Source organism: Colius striatus, chromosome 3, assembly GCF_028858725.1.
Source record: "Colius striatus isolate bColStr4 chromosome 3, bColStr4.1.hap1, whole genome shotgun sequence".
Taxonomy (NCBI): Eukaryota; Metazoa; Chordata; class Aves; order Coliiformes; family Coliidae; genus Colius; species Colius striatus.
Window position 1 is genome coordinate 20,540,813 of NC_084761.1, and position 25,394 is coordinate 20,566,206.

General features: G+C 48.7%; 2 protein-coding genes across 4 annotated transcripts in view; one reads left to right on the forward strand and one right to left on the reverse strand.

Moving 5' to 3' along the window:
• Positions 1-678: 678 nt before the first annotated feature.
• GC (GC vitamin D binding protein) lies at positions 679-5,406 on the forward strand. The gene is made up of 12 exons (XM_010209517.2): positions 679-739; positions 1,857-1,926; positions 2,356-2,488; positions 2,578-2,789; positions 3,226-3,358; positions 3,501-3,595; positions 3,874-4,003; positions 4,141-4,343; positions 4,541-4,673; positions 4,780-4,877; positions 5,138-5,270; positions 5,353-5,406. Exons 1-12 carry the CDS (start codon positions 679-681, stop codon positions 5,404-5,406), a joined length of 1,455 nt encoding a protein of 484 aa, XP_010207819.1.
• Positions 5,407-13,318: 7,912 nt separating this feature from the next.
• Positions 13,319-25,394, reverse strand: part of SLC4A4 (solute carrier family 4 member 4) — a 246,237-nt gene continuing 234,161 nt past the window's right edge. For all 3 annotated transcript variants that reach the window (XM_061994177.1, XM_061994176.1, XM_061994178.1), the window contains 4 exons: positions 23,761-23,922; positions 19,686-19,782; positions 17,754-17,833; positions 13,319-16,589 (listed from right to left, as the gene is read on the reverse strand). In XM_061994177.1, coding sequence (XP_061850161.1) covers positions 17,790-17,833; positions 19,686-19,782; positions 23,761-23,922 — 303 coding nt within the window. In that variant the 3' untranslated portion in view covers positions 13,319-16,589; positions 17,754-17,789. The remainder of the gene's footprint in view (positions 16,590-17,753; positions 17,834-19,685; positions 19,783-23,760; positions 23,923-25,394) is intronic.

Sequence of the window (25,394 nt, forward strand, 5' to 3'; positions counted from 1 at the left end):
CTGATGACTCCATGGTCCCTCTTTCCCGGAGCCCAAGCTCCAACATGGCACCTTGTCAGTGCTGCAGCACCCATTCTGCTGCAGCTCCAGGAGGGCTCCAGGCCCCTGCTCTCAGCCCAAGGAGGGGAAAAAGCCACACAGGCTCTCAGAAAGCAGCAAACCTTCGGGCAGGCACATGTGTAACACCCAGCCACTGGTCATTTCAGGAGAGAGTCACCCTGACCTGGTGCAGCGTGGTCCTGGCAGAGCAGGGCACTGCATGGGGCCACCTAATCCCCGCCCGCGAGGGTTCGGTGTGCCGCCCAGCAGCATGGGCTCCTTCCTCACATGGGGCAGGGATGACCCTTTACTGGCCTGACCACGGGTGGCTCAGCTCCAGTGGGATGCTTTCCCTGGCACCTCTCTCTCCTCTTGCCACCATGTCATGCCCATCACCCATCCTAGGCAGGAAGGCCCTGCCCGAGGCCCCACAGCCCAGTTTGCCAAGTTAATGATTGAATTGGGTCTGGTTTTGGAGGCGCTGGCCCCCAGGCTGTGGGGGGCAGGCCAAGGATGCTCGCCCTCTGCCCGGCCACCGGGATCAATCATTCACCCGGCAGTGGCCACGACCTCCATATAAACACAGGGATGTGTTTCCCTGCGCCGCTTTTCAGCAGGACGAGGGAAACCAGCCCCAACATGAGGGCAGCTCTGGCCCTGCTGCTGCTGCTGCTAGCCACCGCGCGTGCCGAGCACCGAGGTAAGGGCATTTCTCACACACCTGGAGCTTTGCTCTCCAAGGGCTGGGATCCGGCAGCTCCAGCGGTTTTCTGCGACCTCCCCTCTCCCCAGCCCATCAGCAGACTTCTGTGCTGGAATCAGAGAGGAAAGGGAAGGCAGGGAGTGATGTTTAGGTACCTGGGATGTCCCTTTTGGGGGAGATGGAAGAGTCTGGGCTGGGGTTGGGAGCAGAGGGAGGAGAGGAGAGGAGAGGAGAGGAGAGGAGAGGAGAGGAGAGGAGAGGAGAGGAGAGGAGAGGAGAGGAGAGGAGAGGAGAGGAGAGGAGAGGAGAGGAGAGGAGAGGATTGCAGGGCCTGGGTTCTTCACTTTGCTAGGGGAAATGAGATGTTCTAACACTCATCACAAGCACTGTTTCACTGTAAAACTCACCCCTCAGATGGATACAATGCTCTGTGCCATCTGCAGGGCATCATCCACCTGCCGAAAAATCCCCTCAAAACTTCCTTCTCCCATATCACTTCAAGGAAATGAGAAGAAAGGCAACCAGTTGGCAGTTAAAATGGGATCAACAACCACTGCTCCTGCGAGCAGAGTTGCCCATCACTGAGGCTTCTCTCTTTTTTCATGTGCCACCAGCCTTGCAAAAACCCCCTTCACCCTTTTCTTTCCCACCAAAGCAATATGACCTTCAGTGTAACACCACTTAACCCTTGGGTTTTGGGGAGGTGGCCCTCCTAGGCACTGTAGTACCAGTAAATACTGCTATCAGTATTTACCCTGCTGGTACCAAAGTCTAACCAGTCTGGTTTGGAGCAAAAATCAATAGCCTTTCTCAGTCAGAGAGTCACTGGCAATGTCCTCACTGCTGGGCGCTCCTGACTCCCATTGCCCTGTCTCTCAATCCTTACGGTCTCTAAACCCTGCCAAGGAAACCACCACCACAGAAATGGCCACTTGGACAAGGGGCAAGGGCACCTCATGCAGGTTTCCCCCTGCCCCTTGGACTGCTGGGACAGCAATCTGGCTGCCAGAGGGGCTTCTCTGAGGCCAGCAGCACTTCAGCAGCCATGGCCAGTCTGCACCGGAGGCACTCAAGGCCCAAATCCTGCTCACAAATCCTCCTTCTGTGCTTACAGGTAGAGCTTATGTGCGGGACAAAGTCTGCCAGGAGTTCCAGACCCTGGGGAAGGAGGACTTCCGGACCCTGTAGGTACCTCTCCCAACATTTGCCCTCCCAGGATGCTCAGCACCAAAGCCAAGGCCAAAACAATACCAGTGGTCTTAGAAAAGGGAAGATTGATTCACTCCCTGCAAATGGGGACACCTGTAGCTCTTACCAGGAGAAAAGTTTGCTTTGTTGAACTTAAAACCAATGAGGTGACTAAATAATTAGGAATTCTAACATAGCTGGCTCATGATCCCCTGGAAAGGGCAGCCCCAGCCTGAGGCCTGCTCTGGGTCTTTCCCATCTGTTTTCCAAGGAATGCGCTGCTAGCTCCTGCCGTGCTGCAGCTGCTCCTCTCTGGCTGACGGTGTTAAACCCAGTGTTGACAGAATGATGCTGCAATGTCAGTTTTGGTTTTGAGAGAGAGAAATGTGCCGCCAGCTCATCCTCTCCTTGCTCTCTGCTCCCAGAACCCTCATCGCCAACAGCAGGAAGTTCTCCAACGCCACCTTCAAGGAGATCAGCCACCTCGTCCAGGAAATCGTCTCCCTGGCTGACACCTGCTGTGCCGATGGTGCCGACCCCTCCTGCTATGATGCTGGGGTGAGGCCGATTGAAGCCCAGCGACAGACCCCATTGCCAGGAGTGGGCTGGGGTGGCCCCTGGCACGTAACCTGCCCTCCTTCCTGCAGTCCTCAGCTCTGTCGGCCAAATCATGCAGCGTGGACTCGCCATTCCCGGCTCACCCCGGCACGGCCGGCTGCTGCGCCCAGGAGGGGCTGGAGCAGAAGCTGTGCCTGGCTGCCCTTCGCCACCCGCCCCAGCACCTGCCCCGCTACCTCCAACCCTCCAACGAGGAGCTCTGCCAGGCCTTCAAGAAGGACCCCAAGGACTTTGCAGACAGGTAAGCCAGGCTGGGAGCAGCCCTTGGTCTCACCGATAACACCCAGTTCAGTTGGCAGTAGTCAACATCGGGTGCCCACCAACCAAACCTCTCTGTCTCACCGCTCTGCTGTTGCTGCTGCAGGTCTTGGTGGCCATGGGGCTACCAGTGCATCAGTAAAAATCATGGTGCTGTGCATTTTCATAGGCCTTAGGATGGGATTCTACCAAGGGATGAGGGCTGCTATGGCCTGTGAGAGTGGCTGGCAAAGGGCCACCACCCTGCTCAACGGCTTATTGCAATGAGCCAGCACCACATGGTGGTACAGCAGCATGGGGTGGTACCTGGAGAAGGCCCCTATCCCTTGACAACCCTCATGCCCCTAAAACCCCACATCTCCTGCACCTGAACACGCAGTCCCGGGGTCCTGGCTGTCCTCAGCTTGCCTCTGCCACAGGTTTCTGCACGAGTATGCCAGCAGCTACAGCCAAGCCCCCCTGCCCGTGCTTCTGGGCTCCACCAGGAGCTTCCTCTCCATGGTCTCTACATGCTGCATCTCTCCTGCGCCCACTGCCTGCTTCCTGAAGGAGGTGAGGCCCTTTGGGCCACCAGGCTTGTCCCCATCCCCGCTCCCCAGGGAGCCAGGCGATGACCATGCTGATGGCCCAAGGAGAGATGGCTGGGAAAGGCTGGCATTTCCCTTGGAGGACACCTCCATCTTTTCTGTGGCAGAAACTGGAAAGGAAGAGCCTCTCTCTTCTCACCCTGATGTCAAACCGGGTTTGCACTCGCCTCACAGAATTTGGGAAGGACAAAGTCACCTCCAGGTAAGCGGGGAGGTGGCCTTTTCTCTCCTTGCACACAGGTCCTGCTGAGAGCAAGTTCCTATTTCCAGCAGTGGATGCTGCTCGCAGACAGTGTTCACAGAGACACATTTTAATTAAGATGTAAAAATGCAGGTAGTGTGGAAACGCTCTGTGTATAGTGGAGGCATGGAGCGAGCCCACAGCTACCTGTCATCTCCCTCTACACCCCTATGTGTCAGAACCTGCTGTTAATAGGGGAAGAGGGAGCTGAGCTCCCTAAGCCCCTCGTGCCTGTCCAGCTACCTCACCTCGCTTGCTCAGAAGATGCCCAGTGCCTCCTTCGAGGACCTTTTCCCCCTGGCAGAAGGTGCTGCCGAGGTGTTTTCCCAGTGCTGTGACTCAGTGGATGAGGACTGCATGCAAAAGAAGGTAGAGGGGGGCCAGGAACCCACCCTAAACCCACATCCCAAGTCACAGCAGGGTCTGAGGGATAGAACCACTCTGTGGTGAGGGGGTCCACAGCCTAACCAGCCCTGGCAGGACACCTTCTGCTCCCTGCTTCGCAGTTATCAGAGCACACGGCCAAAGTCTGCAACACGCTGTCGGCCCAAGACAAAAGGTTTGCTGACTGCTGCAAGGGCAAAAACCTGATGCAAAACTACTTCTGCATCTCAGCCTTGCCCCCAGCCACTGTCCCGAAACTGCCTGAGGTACAGAAGCCGACCAACAAGCAGCTATGTGGGGAGGAGGGGCCTCGTTACACCAAGAGGTGAGTGGCGCCTGAATTACCCACCCTTCTTTCTCCCCTCATCTTCATTCTATGGTTTCAGTATCATTAGGATAACTGAGGGAGCATCGTCTCTTCCCCTCAGAGGCTGCACACAGGTGCAAACATCAGCCCCCATCCCACCCCAAGCAGCACTGGGTAATAACAACTCACAGAACGACCCATTTTCCCTGCCACAGGTACCTGTTTGAGCTGGCACGGAGACACACCAGTGTCCCTGATGCCTTCCTCGGCAAGCTATATGATGCCTCTGAAAAAGTCAGGGAGGAGTGCTGCTCTGCCAAGGATGCCTCTGCCTGCCTAGACAGCAAGGTGAGTAGTAGGGATGGCTCAGCCCGCTCTGTTCTCCAGCCCTGTGTCCCCCAAAACCCCTGCAGAGGCTTTTCCTAGCCTGGTGACAGCCATCCTCTGCCACCAGCGCCAGCAGATGGGGGAAGAGCTGCCTCCCTTCCTGGAAAAGGCCAACGAGCTCTGTGGGCTGTACACTCAGTTAAATTTCCTTGACTTCAAGAAGAGGTAAGCTTTTGCTCTGCCCTCAAACTGGATCAGTGGATGCAATCACAATTTGGCTGAAAGTTTGAGGATGCACAAATGGAGGTGACAGTTTTGAGCCTACATAGCAGCAAAATACAGGGAAGCACATCACACACCCCTCGTGGGGCATACAGCCCTGCTCCCACTGCCATTCATCCATGCTCTTACCCCTCAAAAACATTTCCATGTGGGTATTTAATGTGTCTGGGTCCCCACTAAAGCCTCTGGTCCACTCGTCGCAGGCTGCGGGAGAGCTTGATGCCGACAGTGCCCAAGGGCAGCCCTGAGCTGCTGGGGCAGCTGGTGGAACAGCGAGCTGACTTCGCCTCCACCTGCTGCCCCCCCAACTCGCCCCCGCTCTACTGCTCCTCCAAGGTAAAGCCATCCCCTCCCCCCCACCACGATGTGGGCAGCCCGTGCCCAGCGCTGCCTCTCAGCTCTTTCCTCCCTTTTGCAGGTGAGCTCAGAGCTGGCCAAGGCGTGTGGTGGCAAGTCCTGCCTGCTGGGCTAGTGCCCAGAGGTGAGCGACCAGGGTGGGGGTCCGGCACAGTGGCAGTGGGGACCCCTTCTCCATCATGCACCGATGGAGGGGGGAGTTGTGGGGCTGGGGAAAGGGGTGGTGGCTGCACGCCCAGGGCTGAGCTCTGTGGGGCACGCAGGAAAGCGGGACATCGGAAGGGAGCAGGAGGGAGCTGGGCTAGAGGATGCTGGGCAGATGGCTGCTTGGCCTTGAACTGGACAGCAAGGTGCCACTGAGACCCTGGCTCCCTGCAGCATACCGATGTATTCCTGCAGCTGCAATAAAGACTTAAAAATGCACCCTAGGTGCTGCTGCAAAGGCTTTCTGTACCCCTGGGGTGGTGGGGGGCTGGGAAGGGGCATGGCCCCAGCTCTGTAGGCAGGAGGAGCAGGTCTCAGCTCTAGTCATGGGAGCTAATGGTCTAAAAAATTAAGCAAGAGCACCAAAAATTCTCATTAAGTGCCCCCAAAGGTGGCTCTCTGTGGGTATTTGGATATTCAGCCAGCTGGAGGCACAAGCCGGTCAGCCAAGGCAGCGCCTCTGGGCACCCCTGCAGCCCCAATTTCCCTGCTTCCTTCCCCAAACTCACTCCCCTGCCCATAAGAGAGCCCCACAGCCTCCTGCCAGCTGAGCCTGGCCAAGCACTGGCTGAATGCTGGGGGCTGCAGGCAAACCAGCCCTGCAGAGGGAGACAGGAGGATGGAAAACCCATCTGGGAAAGTGACACGAAACCCCCCTGCAAGCCCAGATTTGGCAGCTGTTACAGGAGAACAAGATTCAAATGTACTAAGGAAATCAGGTAATGATACTTGGACACACAGAACTGTGCTGTGCAAAGACAGACTGCAACTGAAACCAGACTGTGCTGCAGCAGTAAAACACAAATGAGCTGAAGCAATGGTCGAAGGAAAGTGATAAATCAATGAAAGGGACAATGATCTTACCAATGGGGCAGAGGGACCCCATCCAAAAAGAGTGAACTCTGCAAGAGGCAGAAAATTCACATGCAGTATTGGGGGAAATCCGTTTACAGCTAATTAAGGCCCCAGAGTAGTTACTTGGAGGACAACATTGGCAGTCAAGAGTTGCCACACTCACCAGACCCAACCTTAGGCAAAACAAAGAAGAATCCCCCATTCATGTTGGCTCCTCTCTACCAGGGAGCACCAGGAGCCCACAAGTCTCTGCTCAGTTCCCCCACCCTGTGAGAGCTGTGGCAGATTTGTCTGGCACAGTGCAGAGTGGGCAGTGTGCCCTGGGCTGCAGCAGGTCCGTCCCTGCCACAGGACCTCCAGCAGCTGCAGCACTGACAACTTACTCTCTGGAAAGGTGGGGTGATCAGCAAAGACTGTCCTCCTTCCTCTCGCCCTCAGAGCCTGTAGTGGGTGCTGACGGCACTCTAGAGCTGCCGTTTTTGCTCAAACCATTTCCTAACAAATGCATTGTCTGGATGCTGAGCCTGATCCTGCCCTACTCCCAAACCCTAGGGAGCAGCAGCAGCATCTCCTCGGGGGAAGGAGGCGAGGGGCACACACAGAGGCTGCAGAAAGTGACAGGACATCATTATTTTGGAGGACAGAACTAGAAAGAAAGGACAACTTGTTTTTTCTGTGCAAGGCAGTTGTTCCTGGGCAAAAAAACCACCCCTTTCTCTGCATCAGCACCCAGGTGTGGGACACACTCTCAGAGCTACCACTAGAAGATGTAATTTTTGACACACAACCCACAGTGCAGTTGGCACTAGCCTGGGGCTGGGCCCTGTTGCGTGGCAGCAGCAAACTCACTGACACCAGTACACCAGTTCCCCCCACCCACCACCATAGTACATCATGGTTTTGGTATTTACTTTCCAAAATAACTAACAGCTGCTTTTTATCCCCCTCTCTTGCGATGAGATACCCACATCTCGTGCACATCCTTGGCATTGATGGCAAGCCCTCACCCTCCTTGCTCTGTCATATCTATGTGGTTGTGTTTCCATTTCAACTTTTGGCTCTAGGTGGTATAATAAAATCACAAAATCCCAGAATGTTTGGAAGGGACCCCTAGAGATTGTCCAGTTAAACCCTCCTGCTAAAGCAGGTTCATCTCAATCAGGTCACACAGGAACACATCCAGGTGGGTTTGGAAGCCTCCAGAGAAGGAGACTCCACAACCTCCCTCCATAGCCTGTTCCATTGCTTCCTCACCCTCACAGTAAACTTTTTCCTTGTGTTTGAGTGGAACATTCTGTGTTCCAGTTTATGTTTATTATCCCTTGTCCTGTCACTGGACACTACAGAAAAAAGTGTCACCCCATCCTCTTGACATCCACCCTTTAGGTACTTGTAAGTGTTGATGATGTCTCCCCCCAAGTCTTCTCCAGGCTAAACAGCCCAAGGTCCCACAGCCTTTCCTTGTAAGAAAGATATTCCAGAACCTCCCTTAACCTGCTGGCTACACTCTTCTTGATGCATCCCAGGATGCCATTGGCCTTCTGGGCCACAAGGGCACATTGCTGGCTCATGTTTAGTTTATTATCAATCAGGACTCCCAGGTCTCTCTCTGCAGAGCTGCTCTCCAGCAGGTCAATCCCCAGCCTGTACTGGTGCATGGGGTTGTTCCTTCCCAGATGCAGGACTCTGCACTTGCCATTGTTGAACCTCATGAGGTTCCTCTCTGCCCAACTCTCAAGCTGGTCAGGATCTCAGCAGCAGCTCCAAGCACCAGGCACCATCCAGGTCCTGGCCAGCCCAAGGGCTCTTTCCCACCACTCCCATAAGGAGGTTTAGTCTCCATCAGGCACGAGGTGTTAGTGGCCAGCCTGAGCTTTCACTCCCTTCCAGTGTCAAATTCAGGATGCATGTAGTAAGGGCTCACAGTGACCTTCTGGATTTCCAAGAAAAACTAGAGAAATACCATTAAGGCAGCCAGGAACATCTCTGCCATGTGCCTGTTTCTAGGAAATGTGCTGATAGATGTAAAACAAAAAAGAAACTAAACCAGCGGTGGTTATTAGCATTGCAGCTTTCTGGGTGAGACGTGTGCCCTGCAACACCACAGGGGTATTTCCTAACACCAAAAGCCTGGGCACTCTGGAGAGAGCAGGAAATCAAGCCCAGGCTCTCTCTGGAGCAGCCTGTATCCCTCACCCCTTCACACCCGCAGCACACAACTTCTGGTGAAATGGTTGCTCTACGCATTTCCAGGAGCGGGCATCTGCTTGGCTGTCGGGGGCTTAAAAACCCCAAAGCTCTATTGTCAATCAGCAGGTGGAGCTGAAGGGCATAAGGATGTTGGGCTGTTTGCTACTCCTTCACTTGCAAATGCACCCACCCAAGCCCCACAGCCTCGACTGCAGGTTCCCCTCGGCCCCACAGTGGGTACAATGCTGCTGAACCCCATAACACACGTTCAAGGGGATGCCTTGAAACCCCACACAGACATAGCAAAGGTAAACCAAAAAGACAGTCCATGGCCTCTCCTGGGACCATGAGCAGCTTCAGCAGGCACAAAACACTGTGATAGCAATGTCCTGTCTCTGTCCCCACACCAATGTGGTGGCCAGACAGAGCTAGTCTGCCAAAACCCACCCACACTTGACGCATGTGGACTCTAAAGGCACAGGAGGAAATGCTGCCTGCCTTGGCAGGAGGCTTCAGAGCAATGCATGTGCTCTGCCCTCAGGATTTATTTACTGAGCATATTTATTAACCATTGGTGTTTGGGCTCCCATTAGCTTCAATTATGGATGGGAAATCCCAATTCAGCCACATCTTCCTCCCAGCTGAATCACCAGGCAAGTGAGCCATTACAGAGATTGCATCCATTATTAAGAATCAATTTAACAATGGGCTACTTCCCTGAAACAGCTCTGGGGCTCTTGCCCACACCCATCCCAGAGCTGATAATCCCCTCCATCCCACCCTGGCATGAAGGATACATGCCATCTGCTCTGCACCACAAGCTGACCACAGTTGCCTGGGGACCTTCCAGCTTTTCAGACAGAGGAACTGCATGTTGCTCTGCACACCAGCAGAGAAAAAGCAAAATCAGACAATGCCCTTAGCCCCTGTCCCATCGGGGAAAGCAAATCCTTTGCTGGCAGCAGCAGGCACAGGGCCTGGCAAGGGCTCCCGGGAGGGATCAGTGTTACATGAGGCCAATGCGCCTTGTGACAGCAAAGTCTCTGCTGCTGTCACTGCCTGCGTAGGGCTATTGGGGAGAACAAGAAAAAACAACTCAAAGAATCATCAATTCCAGCAAAACAACAACTTAATTATTAAAACCAGTTGGCTTCTGCGAAAGCCCAGCCTGGCTGGCACAAGGGCAATGCTGCTGTTAGCTGATGCCACCCAGGAGCACCAGCTCAGCCAGCCACACACCCCCAGGGATTCCCACTCAGCCCTCTGCCAACCTGGGCAGAAACCACTTGCTTTCTCCACAGCACTGGGGCTTTTTGTTTTTATTTTGTTTGTTTAGTTTCCTTCCTCCTGCCCTCAGCACCCCAATGGGCATGAGGCACAGTTGCCTCTGTCCTTTTTATTTTGGCAGCTCTCTAACCCATTTCCAAACACCTGAAAGAAGCCAAAGTCCTTTTTTTTGATGTTGTTTTTGTTTGGTTTTGTTTTTAAAAAACTATTTTCAGAGCAAGCCTTCCTGGCCTGTCTGTTCACTGCTCTGGCAAACCTCAGGCAACCTCTGGCATCTTTGTGCCAGGTGGCTGCAAAGCCCACAGCCGCACGTGCCATGAGGTTGGAGCAGGCAAGGCAAAACGAACAGATTGAAAACACTCCCATAAACCAACAGCTCTGCAGGCAGATACCATTCCCCACCACAGCCACCTCAAGCAAATTGGGTGGCTGGTGAGGCAGCAGTGAAGCAATAGTGCGTGGCTGGTGCAGCAGCAGGGTGCAAGTAGCATCAATAAAAGCTCCTGAGCAGGGAACGTGGCTGAGATAGGAAAGGTGAACTGCACTGAAAAGTGGTGCCACCAAAAAAAACAGCTCCCAACATTCACCTTGTCAGTGCTTGCAGCCCATCTGAGTGATGCCCGGGCTCCTGCAGAAAAGGTGGCTCTGAAGTGCTCATTGATTGACATGGACAGGGTGGGGCTTTTTGGTAAAAATTGGAAAAAACCCTCCAATCTTGCCATGGCCAGCACATAGCATTACCCAGCCTTTCAGGGGAATGCAGGGTGTTTTCTGCATCCCTGCCAGATGCCTAATGTCTAAGACAATTCATCATAGAATCATTTTGGTTCTAAAAGACTTTTAAGACCATCGAGTCCAACCACTAAACTCACACTACCAAGCCCATCACTAAGCCATGTCCCTCAGCACCTCATCCATGAGGCTTTTAAACGCTTCCAGGGATGGGGACTCCACCACCTTCCTGGGCAGCCCATGCCAGTGTCCAACAACTCTCTCAGTGAAAAAGTTCTTCCTTATCTCCAATCTAAAACTCTCCATGTGCAAGTCGAGGCCCTTTCCTCTTGTCCTGTTACTTGTCACTTGTGCTCTTTTCAGTCTCCTGACAGAGAGCTGTAGAGAGTGATCAGCCTGAGATTTGTTCCTCAACAGCAGGTTAACCCAGTGCAGAAGTAAATAGGCTGAGTAACCTTTTTTTTTTTTCTGAAAAAAACCCCTAAAAAATCAATTACTAGGTCCATAAAAGCATTTTTTAAAGCTTTAAAGTATTAGCTGGATCTGCCTCCAAAACCCACAGGACTGTTTGTTTTCCCAGTGACTCCTTTCCCCAGCCCTTTAGGCCAGAGTTTACTCCCCTGGGCCATCACCATTCCTGCATCAACTGCACAAACAACCAGCAAGTAAACAGGCTCATACCTCATCTCATTTTTCTTCTGTACTGCATTGAGCACTTTCCTAAAGAAGCAGCATTTTCTTCCTCGTGACACCCCAAACACAAAAACAGACTCAGCAAAAGTTTCTAGCCAGCTAGGAGGAGATGAACAGCAATTATACAGGAGGGACCAGCTCACAGGTGATGCTTGTGCTGCCCAGCTCACACCAAGGGCTTCCAGCAGCTGCAAGGAGCAAGTAATTTATTTCCTCAGGGGATAATTCTGCTGCCTTGGTGCTAAAGTAATTGCACAAAACACAGTAGTCCTAAAATCCCACATATCATTTTTTCCATCGACAAGATGGATGACGTATGGCTTTAAGTCCCAGTTTCAGAGTGTAGAGCTCAGTGCTGCCTAAAGCCAGGTGTTCAGGTCAAGTTAAGGGAGGGCAGTAGCCAAGTGGAGAAGCCTTTGGAGACCTGTAGCGTGGCCCAGCACTGCCACTGTGTGTGCATGACACAGTCCACACTCCCTACTAGAAAGTTAGCTCAAAATACCCATTAGAGCATTTTAACAATCTCATCTCCTCCTGTGACAGGAAGGGATGGGGTTTCTGGAGGAGCTGGTGCACTCGTTGAGCTGGGATGTCATTAATATTTACAATTTATATTTATATAAACGGTGGATGTCAGGAGGTTGGGGCATCCCTTTTCTGTTGTATCTAGTGACAGGACAATGGGTAATGGGATGAAGCTGGAACACAGAAAGTTCCATTTAAACATAAGAAAAAAAGGATGTGGACTCTCCTTCCTTGGAGGTCTTCAACACCTGCCTGGACACATTCCTGTGCGACTTGATCTAGGTGACCCTGCTTCTGCAGTGGGGTTGGACTAGATGATCTCTAAAGGTCCCTTCCAACCCCTACCATTCTATGATTCTATGACTCTTACAATTCTCTGTCATTGGGATGGCTGCTCGTAATGCCAGCGGAGCTGGAGGCTTCGATAGTTGCTGCTCCCCCAGCCCCACGTCCTCACCAATGGTTATTCCTGGCCAAGGAACAACACACATGAAAAAGCAAAGTTTGGTCAGGACCCTCCGCTGCTGGCAGAGGTGGGCAGGAAGATGCTGTGTTGCTCCGGGGCCTGCTGGCCAACCCCATGGCTGCTTCCCCAGGCGGGGGGCATCACCCAAAGCCCAGGGTCCCTCTGCCATTAAACAACGAGGCCTAGTAGCAGCATGACAGAATGCTCAAAGTGAGGCGCTTGCAGGCCCGAGCCACCAAGGAGCCACACTGGGCCTCAGCAAACCTCTCCTTTCACTTGGTCTCACCCTCAGTAACATGAAATGGCTAAACACCACCACAGTGACCTGCATTTGGTCCCCTACTGGACCCATCATCTACAGTCTTGTCTAATCCCAGGTTCAATTCAGAGTCCTGAGGCATTGAGCCCCTCAAGGGCCTTCTCTGCATGCCAGAATGATCTTCAGGGAGGTTGATGAGTGTCCTCACCTCAGCACCAGGGCTTGGGGAGCCCCCACCTCCACCAGCACCTCTCTGAGATGAATGCTCCACATTCTTTCACAGCTGAGATGGCTCTCAGCAAGAAACAGGCTGAAAAAGGGCCCATCAAAACCCGCTGCTGTGGGGCTGGGATCTGAACTGGGCTCCTGCCTTCTCTCACTGCCTGGTGCCCACTGACTTACAGAGACAGGACTTGGGTCTCTGCACCTTTATCTGGGAACAAGTTTTATTTCACTCCCCCAAAAGCTTCAATGTATTATCTCAAGAGAAAGTATTTCTATCATTAAAAGTTACTTTTACAGTCAGATATCCTAAACTTCTTATGAGGAGTTCTGGGAAGTTAGAAGACTTTCCCTCCACTTTTTACCTGTATTTGTAGACCTTTCCTAAGCACCTTCCCCTCCCAAGAGCCACTGAGCACCCTCCCTTGGAGACAATGACTATGACAACAGTGGTATGAGAATCTCGATTCAGTCAAACGATGACTATATAAAGAGGAAAAAATAAACACACAAACTCTCTGATAAATGCATAAAGTTACTTTATTTTCAGTATACATTTAATTTTGAAAAATATAAATGCTAAAATATCTCATCATCTTCATCTTTTGATTCCATAAAAGTCACAATAGAAAGCTTCATAAAACTGTAAAATACTATAATGTGATAAGGAATTTTGTGGTTTATATTACAGGAAAAAAAAAATCACTTAATATATTGAAATGTTTTCTGCTTTTTTCCTTTTTGTTCCACCATCTTGATCCACTTCACTTTACATTAAGTTTCCTCCAAAGTCAATACAGCCTTACAAGAATTAAAAACAATAATAAAAGTATCTGAAAGTGCGTGTTGATTCAAAAACAAACAAAATAAACCCCAAAGGTGTATCTGCCACGATGACAAATAAGTGTGGGCTACAGAGGCAGAGGGCCACCACGCTGCTGGGGCTGGGACAAGGCGGGTGGTGCTCCCACCCCGAAGGGGGACCTGCCTTGGTTTTGCTCTGGGGAGTTCATTTTTTGACAGCTACCTCTGATTTTGGAGGGCTTTGAGTCAGGCTCCACACCTCTTCCCAGCAGTGCTCAGCCAGGCTTTTCCCACAGAATACCCCATTCTGATTGAAAAGACATTTTAGTTATTTTCAAAGGTCTATGAAGTGCGGTGAAACTGACCTTGCGACACCCAGAGGCCCTCCACCCTGTGCTGACACCCAAAGCCAGCAGAGCTCTTGCTTCCTCTCTTTGGGTTGGGTTTTGCTTTGTTTTTTAAAGGAAAAACCAACAAGAGAGACACAATCGCTAATGAAGTGCTGGCTTCAGGCACCAGGAAAGGAACATTTCCAGGTCCTGTCACCAGAAGTGTGTGTTTTTCATGGAAAGCTACAGAAAACTTTGTCCCATCCCTTCAGCCACGCTACCTTCTGTACAACAGCTCCTTGGGTTAAAAGAAACAATAACAATTTTAAAAGGAGAGAGAGAAAGATATAGGTCAGCAGTCAATACATTTCAAGTACATTTAACAACGTTCTAAAGTGGAAGACCTCATTTTTGTGGAGAACCATCACCAGATGCCAGCAGGCCAGGAGCAGGGAAGTCACTTCTCTCTGTTCCTCAGTGCTGATCTTTCCTCCATCAGCTGCTAGGCTTCCCACAACCCAAAGGTCTGGGCTCTTGCATGCTCCATAGGTGAGTCCATTTCCCCTCTGGGAGTCAGGGACTTGTGTTCACCAAGGGATGGCAACTGTCGGTTGGAGCAGGGATTGCGCATCTCAGGTTACCTGTCCTCTGGCTAGCAGGACTGGCAGCGGAAAGGATCAGAGCAGCTCCTTTCCTGGCCCTTTCCAACATCTTCCCAGCCCTTCCAGAGCGGGTTTGGGAGTCTGTGAGTCAGCACAATATTGCATGGAAGCTGAAAGCGGGAGCCCTCGAGAAGGAGCAGGGGAATGTACAGAGGGGTGTGCATGCAGTGCAGACACCTCTATGGCCCCACTGCCGTCCTGCACACTGACTGCCGCAGAGCGAGCTCAGACCTTCCCATCCCCAGCAGCTCATCCCTCAACCCAAAGCACCGCAGCAGGGAAATAAGGCGGCCAGCTGCTTCTACTGCACATTTGGGAAAGAAAAAGAAGAGCCCTATCCGGCACCTCCTGTTGCTGATATGGCTCCTACGAGTGAGCAGATGCTAAAATTTGGCATATAAGGTCTCAGCACCATCACGAAATTCTGTTTACTTAACCAACACGGCCTTTGGTTTCGCAAGGACGAAAGCAGCAGCGACGTGTCCGTCCTCTGCGAGGGGACTTTCTCCACTGGGGAATTAGCCCTTACAGAAGGGCTTTTTTTTTTCTTCTTTTGTTTTTTAACATTTTTAATGACACTTTAAGTGTGTTATCTGCAGTCCTCACATTGCCTCAAAGAAATGTCTTGGTGAAGCCAAGTTTCCCAAATGCACATTTACGTGCATGCACAAGGCGCATACATGCTACAGAGAGAAAACCACCTCTCCTGGGGTGGTATTTGGTGCCAAGCCAATCGCCCACGCGTGCCCACGCCTGGCCTGCTGGGTACAGATGCGTCGCCGCGGTCAGATGGACGGGACAGGGACCGAGCAGTCAAGAGTTAGGGCAAATTGTGTAGGTGATGGCAGACAGCTGCAGGACACAGATGTCTGTGAGCCCGGCGATGGGGGGTGGCGGGAGGCACATCTCAGCAGAGCGTCTTCAGCTGCCTTTCTCCTCGTTCACGCCCTCATGGTGCCCGAAGCGCACCCAGGGTCTTCACACACACATACACACACAGGTTTCAAAAGCAATGATTCAAAGGATACGGTGTCTGGAATCAACAGCATGAGTACAATCAGCATCTGTCCGCCGACGGATGATGCTTCGCTTACCACCGTGACATTTAAGACTCGTCTCAGATCACAGAGATTTAAGTTACATCCCCTCTCCTTCATAGTGAAGTCAGATTACTTATTAAAAATAAAAAGAAACAACAACCATAAAAAACCCAACAAACCATAATCTTAAGTAAAACAGATGCTTGAGAGTAGAAGGTGTTAATCAAACTGATCCAGCCCTATGCCATGTCCTGGTGATTGTGGTGTGGTGTCGTGGTTTGTTTTTTGTTGTAAAAATCACATTACATATGGTACAATTTTTTTTGTTTTTTACAGAAAGCCTGGCATCTAGAAATAAGAGGTAGAACTACTCATAACTATACGTTTCCTGCTGCAGGAAAAATTCATTTTTCTTTACAGTAATTAAAAAAAGGTTAAAAAAATTGACAAAAAAAAGTCGTAGGTTAGGCCCCCATAATTTAAACAAAATAATCTAGGAAAATAACACTCTTCCATGTACCTGACGGATTAAGTCCATTAAAGTGTTTCTTTAAAAAAAATTGCATAGGAAAGGGACATTTCAAAACGCATGCTACAAGGATGGCAATGGTTTGTCTGTGCTGGGAGTGAAGTACCTTTTCCTTTTCCTTCCCGTGTTAACTACAAGTACAGCCTTTAAGAGAAAGTTAGTGTTAGCAGCACTTTCCAGCATCTTCCAGCAGTGTAAGCAAGACAGAATTAGCCTGGAGGTCGGCTTTGTTCTGCCAGAGGACAGAGAGACAAAGAGACAAACACTGATTCTCAGCTAGAGTAATGCCAGTGCCCCTGGCATCTCGTTTACCTATGCAGGTGGGGAGCAGAGAGCGTTTTAATATTTGGCTAGTGACAAAATAAATTCCACAAAAGATTCGACAGACAGACAAATTACAAAGTAGTTTCTGTTCCCTTGCACCTCCAGAAATAACCATTGTCTTCAGGCTCAAGTTCTATTCTAATTTGAGGCACAACTTTTACTGGAGTTCGTGGAGGGCTGCAAAGAAAAAGAAAGGCAAGGTAAGTGTGGGCAACACCTCCAGGGTCCTCAGTCTCAACGTGGGCTGCTGTGCTCTGGGCTTCTGCTAGCACAGCTTCCCAGTGACCAAATCCTCCAAAAAATTAACAATCTACAGCTTGCAAGGGAAAGCCAGCATTTTACAAAGCAAGCAGAGTGGCAACTGGGAAAACTCTGGATCCTGGGACTTAGTGGGACGCCCAACAGACAGTGTCACACCTAGAAATGGAACAAATACTGGAGTCTCAGCTTGAGCTCCTTGCATTAGCTTGTACCTTGCTCTCTGAGACTGGCAGCACACAGGTACCAAGTAAATAACCTTGGCAGGCAGGGGTAAGACACGGCTGATCTGGAGATAAGGCCTGTATCTCGTATAGGGTTGGTCTGAACACTGCTCATGACAGGGAGTAAACCCACCCATTTCTGTCAATGAGGAGCTCCAAGTATCCAGCACCCGTGCTCCTCACCAAAATGTGGCAACGCTCATGATCTACCTTGGAAATAATCTGCTTATAGTCACTGAGATGAATTTCACACACTCGAATCCTGGAAGCATAAATATTTCTGGGACATTTTGGAGAACTAATGCTGCCTTGGTCTAGATCTGACTCCTGGCACTGGGAGGCCCGAGGCAGTCCCAAGGCTCTGCGCTGTGGATGAGCTCTGAGAAACTGTTGACTTTTCCTTGCTGCAATTTCAAGTTATTATTTATTCTATTTTCCACCACAGACTTGGGAAAACAGATTACTTCCTCCCTGCAACATCCTGTTACAGGACTGAAGGAAATCAGAACAGCAGTTTTCTTTCACTGTGTTCCTTTTTAAAAAAGGTTATTACTACCCCCACCCTGTAGGTGTATTTGCTAGACTCTTCCCAATTGTTTTGCATATTTCTTCTGGTTCAGAGCCCAAACCAGCCATCAGTGCTGGCCCTGGGGTCTGAGAGGCCAGTGGAGCCCTCAGGCCTCCTCCAGCCTCTCCAAAGTTGGTCATCAACTTGGGAAGCTGCAACCCCATTTAGGCACTTTGCTCAAAGCACTTTTTAGGAGTTTCATAGAGGGGAACAGAAACTTTGCCTCATTGACTTTGGGCATCCTGAGGGTTAGCTAAGACACTTTCGAGGAATCGTTTTTTGGGTGCTTACCTTGGCATGGTGTGTGACTGAAGGAAAGGAATTGTATCAGCACGACGTATGGCGTTCAAGGAATGTTGGTGATTTTTCTCCTGTTGGGGAGGGAAGAAAGCTTTGTCACTACAGGCAGCACTGACAGCTTCTCAAGCCTAGCCTCAGTTCCTCCAGTATCCTCTCATCTACCTGGCCATGTTCTTTGACTGCTGACTGCCCGCCAGACAAATTTCACAGCTTGCAAATAATAATACTCCATTTCTCTCTCTCTCCTCCATTATAAAAACCCTTGAACTGTCAACAGGACCAAAAGACTCATTTTCCAAAGACTTCCACCACTTTTGGGTCTTGGCACTTACCTTTTACCTACACCTCTCAAGTTACCTTGTGCTCCTCACTGTTGCATCCAAACTCCTTGCGACAAAACAGGTGGCTTGTTGTCTTTCCCTTCCTCACCCAGAGTGAGGAAATGCACTCTCTGTTATAATAATCCTGTTCTTGCTATTGTTGAAGGAAAGCTAATGTTACTAGTATTACTAGTAGAGCACAGTTCTATTCAAGGACAATACCAAAATGTTGTTGGACTTTTTCTAGCCCAAGGGCTTTTTTTTTTCCTTTTGGTGTGTTGTTTGTAATGAAAAAGCAGCAAATCAATGCCTGGATTATAAAAATGTACAAATACGTCAACCAACTACTGCTTGGCCCATGGGTGATGTACTCTGTGCTGTCACAAAGGCATTGCAGCAGAATTAACTGTTCCTTATCTATTTCAGCCTTAAGGATGTTGAAAATAGAGCAGCATCCAATCATAAAATCCTGTGTAACAACATAGGATGCAATCTGCCAATAGTACATCAGGGCATTTTCACACAAGAGTGAGGAGCATATGTTTGGTTGCCCAAGGCTGATTTTGCTCCTTTTCCTTGTCAGCAAAGCACAGAGAATATCTAAATAGTCAGGGAAACACCTCTTTGGCTTTGTTTTATAACGCCAATCTACAATTGCTGCTGGTTCTAAACATTGCAGAGCCATGCTTAGGATTGCCTGTGGTATCTAAATGCCACAAAAGGCGAGGGACTTGGGTACCAGATCTTAAACTGAAATGAGAGTTTAATGATCTGGGGGGTTAGGTACCACTCCTAGAAACCACCAGCCTTTGAGCAGTACTAATGCATTACTATAATTTGCATTTCTCTCATCCCCAGGTGGCACCCACTGCTCGTAGTGTTTTAAAAAGTCAGTGGAAAGGCCAAAAAAACTAAGGTCAGTTGTTATTCCCGATTCCTGGCTTAAAAGGCTATAGTATGAAAAGTGAGAAGGACTGAAAGTGAAGATCAGAGTGATCAATTAGGGATATTAAGATTAGTGCTTCAAAAGAAACAGAACAGCACAAAAGCAAATCACCTAAGAAGGGAAATAGGTTAATGGTCAATTGATCACTGCCTTGTCAGTTTAATGCACAATTCAGAGCAATGAGGTTTTAGTTACTCTGTTAAGAGCTGATTTTTGCAACTGCTTGGCACCTAAGGGAACAAACAGTAACAGGACAGTGATGCAGTTTAGACATGCTGCAAATCCAGAACACTAGGCTCAGAGGAAAAAAAGAACCCACACATCACACCATCAGAGGAGTTAACACAAATGGAGAAAGGTCGGTAGAGAGGAGAGGAGAAAGTGGGGGGCCAAGAGACCTGTTAGGAGCTGGATAAAAGTGCTTAAGCTGCAGGCACCAGAGAGAACAACATCAATTTTAGAGCGAGCAACGAAAAAAGCTCACGAAACCAAAATCTCTCATAAATCAGAGGCCTGGAAATTAAGGAAAAAAAAAGAAAGAAAGAGTACTTTTCAAGTAATAGTAAAATACAAAGAAAAAAATCACTCTAAATATCTATCTATGTTTGTACTGCAAGTCAGAGTCAAGCAGGCATGCAAGAGGTTAGTTCTACTCACTGTCGGCAGGTTTGCTATCACTTAGGAAAGGTTCCTGCTCCATGATGTCCATTGGTATTTTAATACTTGGGACTTTTTCTGAGTAGGGGCAGTCAGACTGTGAAAAAAAGGTTTAAGAGGTCTTAGAATATTTTCACTGCTCTCTCTTTTATCGTCTCCCACTAATTAAAATCAGTCTTCCTAGAGTTTCTGTAGGAATGAGGAAAAGAAAAAAAGCATCACCCAGCTTAGTTGACTGTTGGTTTCCACTGGTTCCCCACTGCACCCCACCCTCCCTCTTTCTTCACACTCTGAAAGCAGAAATGATCCAACAAATGATCTTGTGTAGTTGTTATCTTCTCCTTTCCCCACGCCACCAGCTTATAAGACACCATCCAAATTAGCTTGGAGTTGGCTGCAGGAAACGCAGATGGAAAACGCATTCGTAAGCAGAAATAGCAGGGCATTGCTTTTTGTGAAAACTCAAAGTGTTTTATCCTGCTCTAATTTCTGTAAAATCCCTTTTTTTCTTCCCAATTGCTCTAGGAGGGTGAGGGTCAGACATGGTATGGCAGAGGTTCCTTAAGTTGGACTGCGTCAACTCCCTCTTGTATTGAAGTCGAGTCAAATCCTCGACTCAGTTATACTTCTATTTACTGTAAAAGAGTTCATCAAATCCAGGCCCCTGTAAGAATTCAGTGCTCCCAGGAAGGCAGGAGAACGGCAAGCTGCTCAACAAGAGGCACAAGTGCCAGAAGAGCTGTACACCAGGTTCCTGGAGTTCAGGCACCAGCATGACTGACGACCCACCAGCTTCACTCATCCACCTGCTTATGCTTAGTAAAAAAGGTACTTGGAATTAGTTTGCTTTTTAAAGCTAACTTTTAAGCAACTTCTCATAACCAAGGAAAAGCTGATATTGCATGATTTGGCAGAGGAAGTCAGGTGGTGTTTGCCAGAAATGTTAACACATCTTTGTTCCTGCAGAGAACTAGACAGAGCAGTGGGCACAATGCAGGTCTGGACTGAGGGAGGCCTCCATGTCAGGGCAGCAAAACATTAGAGGCCAGAGAATCACACTCCATGGATGATGTTTTTTAACATAACTGACATCCAGTGCTGTATTTCATACTACAACAGCAAAATGTTTCCTCAGGAGTATTTTTACAAGGCTGAGGGATAAGCATAGCTCAAGTAAAGATGATTCTGCAGAAAAGTACCGAGGCCATAAAGCTATCTCACAATCCCTACTTATTTGGGGCCCTGCTATATGCAAGAGCCTCAGAGTTGGGGTAATCTCTCCAACACATCACCATTTCAGTGCTAATAAATAAATCTAAGATCTGTGGAATGGCAGTGCTGATCCTCAGGGTCTACTTCAAATTTCACTATCTAAAATGAATAGAGAGACAGAGAAAGTATCATCAGTTAGTCAGAACTGCCTTGAAGGGGAGAAGAGACCATTACACAGCACTTTGGACTCTGAAACTAGCCCAAGATTTTTTTTGGATCTGTCCTTTCTTGGATCATGCATTTTTTGGCATCAAATCAGAAAGATAAACAAGATGCTGGAGTTTTCATTTGGCAACTGCAGCAACTAGTTGCACTAATTCACACTTTATAAAGACAAGCTGGTGGGAAAAAATGGTGAGATGACTGAAAATCTTGGCAGCTCCTTTTTGGCTGCCCCTGACTGCTAGCAAATCCCCAGTGAGAACTTCAGGTGAATCCTAGCCAGTGCTGAGTATGGTCTCCTCTAATGCCAGGCTTTGCTGCACTCATTCCTCTAACACCCCTGCAGCAGCAGCATCCAGCAAGTCTCTTTGCTGAACTCTGATCAATGTACTACCTGCCAAATCCCAGAGGACTAACTCTGTGGGGCACACTTCTGGAAGAGAAAGAGTGAAAGTAAAACAGATTAAAACCAATAACGCCAACTGCTTTACGTTCAGGAAGTTGTTAAAAGCGAGTACTGGAAAAAAAACCCAAGAGTTAAGAATCAACATTTTGCTTACATTCTCTTACCCATTAGATCAAGTACTGTACTTGAAATTTATGAAAAGTCTGAGAAGAGAGGAGAGAGCTTAAAATACACTTGAGATATAGGAGCCATGCCTCAGGGTACAATGCTGCTGGGTTCAAATTAGTCCAGAGGAGGGGATGGAGCCAAATCTCTGCTGACTATTTACTATGTTTTCTCTCCTTTTGGTTTGCACAAAGTTATCTGCTGAAGGAAACCCTCACCCTCAGCCTCCCAGGAACTGAAGGAGTGGCAGGAAAGCAGAGCTTACCGTCTGAAATAGGAGCCAAGCTTCCCAGTTGAGGTGCAGCTTGACTTAACAAGACATGGATTCAGGCTGCCTCCTACAAGGTTACATCCTCACCTAAGAAATTTCTAGTTTTGTCTCTTGCAGAGCACATGCTCTCCTTTAGGCAGCAAGTATTCTTTACAGAAAGACCTTTGCATATATTCTCATCAGAACAGCTTGGCTTTGTTGCCTCTAACACAGATCTGCAGTGGTGCTTTATAGCTCTCATAAAGGACTTGGGTTTGAGCTTGCCCTCCACCAGAACTGAGACTGACTTTTCTGTCCTCCCAACCTTGAGCAAGATCAGGCATTGGAACATTCTGAGGGAACTCCTGGAGCTGCCATTTTCTCCTGAAGACATCAGATGCATTATCTAACCCGCAAGGAGGGCTGATTTGGTAGATATGCTCACTGCAGAAAAGACGCAGCCAACATCCAGCAGAAACCCTCCAAACGTACCATGACACACAACCCCACAGCACCCACAAGCCTCCAGTTTGGTGGCAGTGGTGCCATCTTTGGGCTTTGCTGCAAAAACAGACAGTTGACTTGTCCTGCTGTCTGCCTCCTCCCACAGTACAGAGTCCCAGAATGGCAGGGGTTGGAAAGCACCTCCAGAGCTCATCCGGTCCAAATGCCTGCTAAAGCAGGTTCACCTCAATCAGGTGGCACAGGAATGTGTCCTGGTGGGTTTTGGAAACCTCCAGAGTACGATCTCTTCTTATGCTGTGTTCAAAAGGGATATTTTTTCAGCTTCAAACGATCTTACCTCTGCCTACATCATAGGAAAAGCCCTCTTCATGAACTCTGGATGGGTACATGAACAGAACAAAGTGACTCTGTGCTTAGTACTCTCCAAGTAGCCTAAAATTATCAAAACCTAGCTCCCTTTTCATGCTGCGAAAGGCAATTCTGACTGAGGCAGGCAGCTCTCCCAAAGTAGTTCACAAATACTGTACAAAGTGCTGTACCATCAGTGTGTTTAGCACTTGAACAGAAATCTACAGGAGCTGAGTTCATGCTAGACTTGAGCAGGAGAATGTTTAAAGGCACAAGGACTACATTTTTTTTCTTATTATTATAGACACAGTAAAAAACAGAACAGTCTAAGGCACGTGGATCTGGTCTAGTTGGGTCACTGTGCTTAGTAATGACATAAGCAGCTACCTTGCACTATTTTAGGGCATGCTGCAACCTAAGGTAGGACCAAAGAGCATACTGCAGAAGGGCATGTATGCTTTGAAAATAATTTGGTTCATAAGTATTATCAACAGAAAGCAGTCTTTTCTGCAATATGACAAGTCACAGCTTTTTGTGCTTTTAAAAAGAGTGATGAAAATGTAAAATACAATGAAATATAAAATAGAAAACCAGAATATATTCCGAAGTAACAGAGCTGCTGGCAAAAACCATTCTCCTCCTGAAATGTAAGACAATGGTGGGGGAGAAAGGCGGAGGAGGGAAAGATGAACAAGGCAGGGTGATAAAAGGCATTCTAGCAAAGGGCATGGCATCTCAGTCGGTGTCTACTGCTCTTGTGGAAAGTGTGATTTCATTCTTGGCAACGCAAGTACCACCTACCACAGGCTGCTGATGTCTGGAAAAGGGAAGGCAACGTAGAAATGAAGTGTTGTTTGGGGCTGTTTTGCTGCAGCAGCAAAAGGCCAACTGGTGGGCTTCAAAAGAGGCCGGGAAACAGTCAGCCCCAGATCTAGAAGGGTGTGGATCATCCCCTGGGATTAGCTAGCTAGAAAGGAGGAATTCGACAAGAGCAGAAAGCTCCTTACATCGTCATTGTCACTGTCCATACTGCCCTTCTTCTTTTTCTTCTTCTTCTCATCCTCTTTCTTTTTTTTGTCCTTTTCCGGAATGACATCGTCAAGAAAGCTTAAGTCATGCTGGGAGAAGAGGTAGTCCATGGCTTTTCTGACTGCCACGAGTGCCAGGATCTGAAAAGGCAGAGAGACACTTTGCAGTCACATTTTACCTTAAATTGGGAACACTGTGCATTCCTCTTGATGCTGCTTCTTATTCCCACACGTTTTAATTCCTGGTTGTAAATGAACCTATAGAGAACAAGGTGAACCCCTGGGATATCGCTGTCAACTTGGAAGTCTAAATTGTGATTGCTTCATGCCAGGATAAACAGCAGCAATGTACAGGAAAAAAAATGTAACCACATATTAGTCCTGCAGAGACAATGGCCATCTTTACCTGCAACTGACAGGCATCAGACAAAATAAAGAGCCAAAAAAACCGGTATTGTCACTGATCTTTGCTTTCTGCCTACATATGCAAGTTCTCTGGGGCAACCTGAGTAATCATCTTCACTTTTTTCCTCACCACTTCCCTAGATGTAAGAACTACAAAAGCGCCACAGTGTGTCCTCACAGTTTGTAGTGTCAGATTCATTGGGATTGTGTCTGCGTGAAACTGGAGGAAAAGCTTTTTTTCTGCAAGACTGCAATCCAAGGCACGGGGGAAAAAAGCAGGGGCATGTTTCAAATAGGTGTTTACATGGATACTGGGTTTAATATCATCACCAGACAACTGAAGACTGCCCTTAAGATGAAGAATTTGTTCCAAGCAATCAATGACACAACCAATTCCTAGGAAAGGATCTCAGGCGTTGACTTGCATAACTTAATACATGATTACAGAAGTGAGAAATTACTCAAAGGGTGGAAAGATGCCAGGGAGACACCTATGATTATCACATTATGAATGACTTCTGTATTGAAAGTGCTTGTCCTTCAAATAAACAGAGGTTTGCCTGTTGGTTGGATCTTTACAAATTGGAAGTTTATAGTCTTTTTGTTCAAGAGTGCAAATAATTGAGGTTTTGTCATCAGATCCAGCTACTCTTAAGCTGTGATTATACCTTCACTGAGTCTGCACCATTACAACCAATCTCAGCAGACTTAGAGTTCAACTCAGGTTTTTTCTATTACAGTCAATGAGTGCCCAGATCCTAGAACCAGCTTTCAACAGCAGCACAACACAGCCATGAAAGTGCAACAGAACAGCATGTCAGTGGGAACTGCTGATATTCACTGTCTTATATACAGAGCATCTGTCCCAGCAAGAACATTTGGAGGATTTTTTTACTTGTCCCTGTTTTCTGCTTTCCCTCCTCCTCTCTCTTAAATAAGTACTGCAGTTCGTAATTGCACCCACAACTGAAATTTTATGTGTTAACAAACCTCAAACTGGGTGACAGTGGGCCCAGATTTCTTAAGAGAGTTTGATAAAGCTTTGACATTGCAGCAACTTGACCCACTCCAAGCTGGAGATCAGACTCAGCAGAATCTCTGTGCATGCAGCTATGGTCCCACGTGGACCCACGCTTGATCCATTTAGCTCTTGAACCACCTTCCTCCCAACTGCTCCTCCAGGTCAGGCACAGAAGAGAGGAAAGATC